Source organism: Polyodon spathula, chromosome 21 (assembly GCF_017654505.1).
Source record: "Polyodon spathula isolate WHYD16114869_AA chromosome 21, ASM1765450v1, whole genome shotgun sequence".
Classification (NCBI taxonomy): Eukaryota; Metazoa; Chordata; class Actinopteri; order Acipenseriformes; family Polyodontidae; genus Polyodon; species Polyodon spathula.
The window spans coordinates 23,652,818-23,657,160 of record NC_054554.1 but is presented as its reverse complement, the minus strand read 5'-3'; the positions used below and the strand labels follow the sequence as shown (position 1 = coordinate 23,657,160).

General features: G+C 37.7%; 1 protein-coding gene across 1 annotated transcript; it reads right to left on the bottom strand.

Annotated features, from left to right (window-relative positions):
• Nucleotides 1–915: 915 nt before the first annotated feature.
• LOC121296246 (leucine-rich repeat and fibronectin type III domain-containing protein 1-like protein) lies at nt 916–2,337 on the bottom strand. The gene has a single exon (XM_041221587.1). The coding sequence runs from the start codon at nt 2,335–2,337 to the stop codon at nt 916–918; it is 1,422 nt and encodes a 473-aa protein (XP_041077521.1).
• Nucleotides 2,338–4,343: the final 2,006 nt, after the last annotated feature.

Here is a 4,343-nt window from a genome sequence, read left to right as displayed (position 1 = left end):
ATATTAGGTACAGGTCCTAATAAAGTAGTCTGGCAAAGTAGTTTTAAAATACTGTAGCATATACACTCTTGAAAAGTAACTACAGCCCTTCTAGTGCAAATTTAGCTCTCTGGGTGGTGGATGGTTTATAACAAAAGATTGCACAACTGTAGAAAATCAGAGGTTAGGATCCATTGACATATACTTATAGTCTCAGCGGTCCCATTTGAGCTGCATAAAAGAACAGAGTAAGACTTGAATGCCAATGAGCAGAAGAATTGTGTCGGGTTGTGCGTTCATGCGTGGCTGTGACCTGCTCTGTGTGTTTTTCCGCACCTAAATAACCAACCAGACTGTGTAGCACAGTACAGCATCAATTAAAAATAACTGAATTGATTTTCAAAGACAGTGTATCAAACAAAAACTGTTTTATTGTCACATTAAATAAAACAGGTGTTGATATATATACATTTTATAAACAAAGAGAAAGTAACCTAAAATATCATTTGAATTGCTTTTTTTAAAAATGGAACAGCAGCATGTATAACCACCATGAACAGTTGCAAACAGTATAAGATAGTAAAGGAAACATTACAAAAGCAATTAAAATTAAATCCGGCACATTTGCAATGCAATGTAATCTTTATTTATAAACACATACATCGAATCATTAGATTTATATAAATTACATACATATATTGAAATATATTTTACACTATACTTACAATAATTCAATATGTATTTAAATTGTATGTAATTATACCTATTAGATAGTTAAATAAATGTGAATCTGAAAGAACTCAAATGTCTAAACATTTGCCTAATTTTAGTACTATATTTTTTATTTAAAGGCTGTTTTCTGTCCATATTGCCACACTATTAAAAGAGTATGGGAAGCAAAACCTAGATGTGCATTTTGTCCAAAACTACACCAGGTTATAACTGAGTTCTTCCTTCAAGTTCTGTAACAGTCTGTTGATGGCGTGGGTAGCTTCCATCAGAGTGCTCGGCCACTCTTGGGACGGTACCATCGCCGTTCTCCCTTGACCAATGCACATGGCCATGTCTCTCCTCTATGTGAGGGATGGGCTGGGGGTTCTCTGGAAGAGTTAGGATATTTGGGGTATCAACAAACCTGTTGAAGGAAACATCATTGCGGAGGCGCTGCTTTAGGTACCTGCAGGCGACTCTTAAGATGCAAAACAGAATGATAAAACAAATGATGCATATAAAGACTATTGCTGTCCACAGCAATACCCACAGACTCCTGTTGATTGTAGGGGTCTGAGGAGTAGGAAAGGTGACAGGCTGGCTGGTGATGAAGGTTGGCTTGGGAGTGGGTGACACCACAATTTTAAACAAGCTAACAGCTGTCCCTTCCACATTTGTACCTATGCAAGCGTAAAGTCCAGCAAACTTGGATTGCACTAATTGTACATGCAATGTTCCATCCTCATTATAAAATGGAGGAAATGATTTGTTAAATAATTGTAATCCACTGGGAAGTATCCAACTGACCCTTGGGCGAGGGAACCCACTGAGTGGGCAAGATAGAGTTAGAGGCTGCAGATCCCTCACAGTCACCTCTTTATAGACCTCTTCAACCTGGGGTGGGCTGCATTCTTTAACAGCAGGCTTCACCATACATAAGGAGTTGGTTAAAATCACTGATCTGCTGAACCACAGGTATTCAGGTAGGGCTATTCCTCTGTACTTGCACTCACAGGTCAATGTGTTTCCAATGAGACTCACCACAGGAAAGGAGTTATTCCTGAACATTACGCCAAACCAGTAAGGCGTAATTGTGACAAAGTGGTTGCTGTTCAGGTTGAGGAAGCGAAGGCTCACTAAATTCGCAAATGCATTTTCCTCAATCGACCTGAGGCCATTGCCGGAAAGGTCAAGATGCTCCAGATTCATCAGACCAGCAAACATCCCACGTTGGATCTGATCAAGTCGGTTGTTCGCAAGGAACAATCTTCTTATCGGCAGGCCGGCAAAGGCGTTTTGATGCATAGCTGCATTACTCAAGTTGACTTCTGTTAGGTTTAAAGTTTGCAACATGGGAAGGCCGTGGAATGCATGAGAGTCAAGGTAAAGGAGGCTGGTTCTCTTAACTGTCAGTTCCTTCAGCGAGCTGAAGTTCTGCAGGGTGTTATTATCCATGGGAAAGCTTCCACAGGAATCCAAAACTAATTCAGTGGCATTTTGATGTCCAATTACTGGGAGATGTTGAGTTTTCTGAGGTCCACAGCAGGAGCTGGTGTAGTCTGTGCAGTTACAGCTTACTGTGCAATTCCAAGCCTCCAGGCTTTTACACATGATCAGCAGAAGCAGTAGAGGAAGATGATGACCCATATTCCTGATGAGTAAAATGACATATTACAGTGTCTTAATATTATGATATGTCAATGCATCAATTGTTACATTTAACACTGTTACAAGTATTTCAGAGAAGTATTGGATTTGTGAAGCACAAATCAAATATCCACATATAATGGATCTCTAAACTAAAGTACTACCCAATATGGGGTCATTAAAGTCAGATTCTAATAACAATTCCTAGAATTGTATTTACATTGTGTGGAAGTGCATGAAAAATTCTAAAGAAAGTGTATATTAACTGTTAAACAAAGGGAAGCTTAACAATCCTGTGTTATCAAAAAATATTGCCATTCTTAACATTAAACACCTGTTTCACCTCAGTAATTGAGCAAACAGAGCATTTCCCAACTAAGATAATGTAGATTTCAGATACACTTTGCACATGGATTATCAGTATTAGTTAAATGTTACCAACTAGTATCAAGTAAGTTGAAATGTTAATTCAAGGACAGGTGTGTTCTTAAGTTCTGTATGATTAACGGTTTGACATGCATTTCAGTGTTAAGACCGTGAACACTCTTACACTTAGTGTAGTAAAAACTGAAAATTGCTTTGCCTTTAACTATCTAAACATGTAAAATCAGTGGACAAATTCCTTTTTAAAGCAATAATATATGTTCCATTGACTATCAATATTTTACTGTTATCTTTAACTTAAAAGGAAGATGGTTTTCCCTTAGAAATTCGCAGCTGAAAATTACTGAACTGTATTAATTAGCCAAACTGATTTAACATCTTTATTCAACATCAAATGTATGTACTCTCCTGAAGTGAAGAGCAGCCCCTTTGTTAGCACATATGTTGTTACTGCACAAACCACAAATGTAAGGCTGCGAGGAATTAACTACTGTGGTTGGAAAAAGTGAAAGCAAAATTTGTGTAATGGGCAGTGTTGTGTGATGCGGATTCTGTTCTCTGTTAGTGACATGAGATGAGGTTAAAATCTCTATAACCATGAATACCGATAAGCCCAGTTCTATTGCATAATAGTTAATGTGCTTGCTGTCGGTGTGTGTGTGGTCACCGGTTCGTGGCCAGTCTCCACCCTGTTACATATCCAAAACCAAAAGAAAACCTTTTAGTTTAGAAAATGTTTATACAGCTTTAGTTAGAACACCTTTGGAAAGTCAATCATACGATAGGTATATGAAGAATGTACAGCAAATTTTGCTACTGTATTCAAATATTAGTTGCCACAGCCTAAAGCCCATATACTCAACAGTAATGTGTTTTTGAACTCTAACAATTAAGTGTTCTGTTAATTTCAACTGTACACATTGCATGGATGTGTATTAGCCCAGTGCTATGCCTCTAGAGAAACTAACAACAGCATTCCTCAGTTCAAGGACATCCAAAGATACCTGGCTGGCCCATTTACTTTTACGTCACTGTGTTATTTCATTTCTAACACAATGGATTTATTTTAACTGACTCCATTCAGTGTGACGAATACTTTCAAATGCCACCCACAGGGACCACAAATTACAGTGAAGTAAAACATATAGAATGCATAACTGATTCTCCAAACTATACTGGTTGCTAAGGAGAAGCGGGCTCCCTTGGGCTTGCAAATTAAACTTTAAGTAGCAGGCTGATTTGTATTGGAAATTGACTGCGATATCTGTGTTTTAGCAACAAATACATTTTTATAAATTTGTTTTTTGTATTGGTTGTTCATGGTAGAAGGTCAACAACTCTGAGACTTAATGCATTGACCTTTTAAATGTAAATTTTAAATACTGGCATAATTAAATACTGCTTTAACACTAAACCATCACAGAACTACAATATGAGACAACTGCAAGTAGTACAGGGTAAGTTATTGAGCTATCCTACTTTCTAGTATTATTATCAGCAGATGTCCATACTGTGCAGTATGTTCGCTCTAAAGAAGAAGCATGCCTAACAGGACCAAGGGCAAGTGAGGAAATGCTAGATTAATAATTGATTAGATGTCATTAATACAAACCACAGGCAAC

Coding starts and splice junctions, on each gene's coding strand:
- LOC121296246 (XM_041221587.1), bottom strand. CDS start 2,337: ATGGGTCATCATCTTCCTCTACTGCTTCTGCTGATCATGTGTAAAAGC.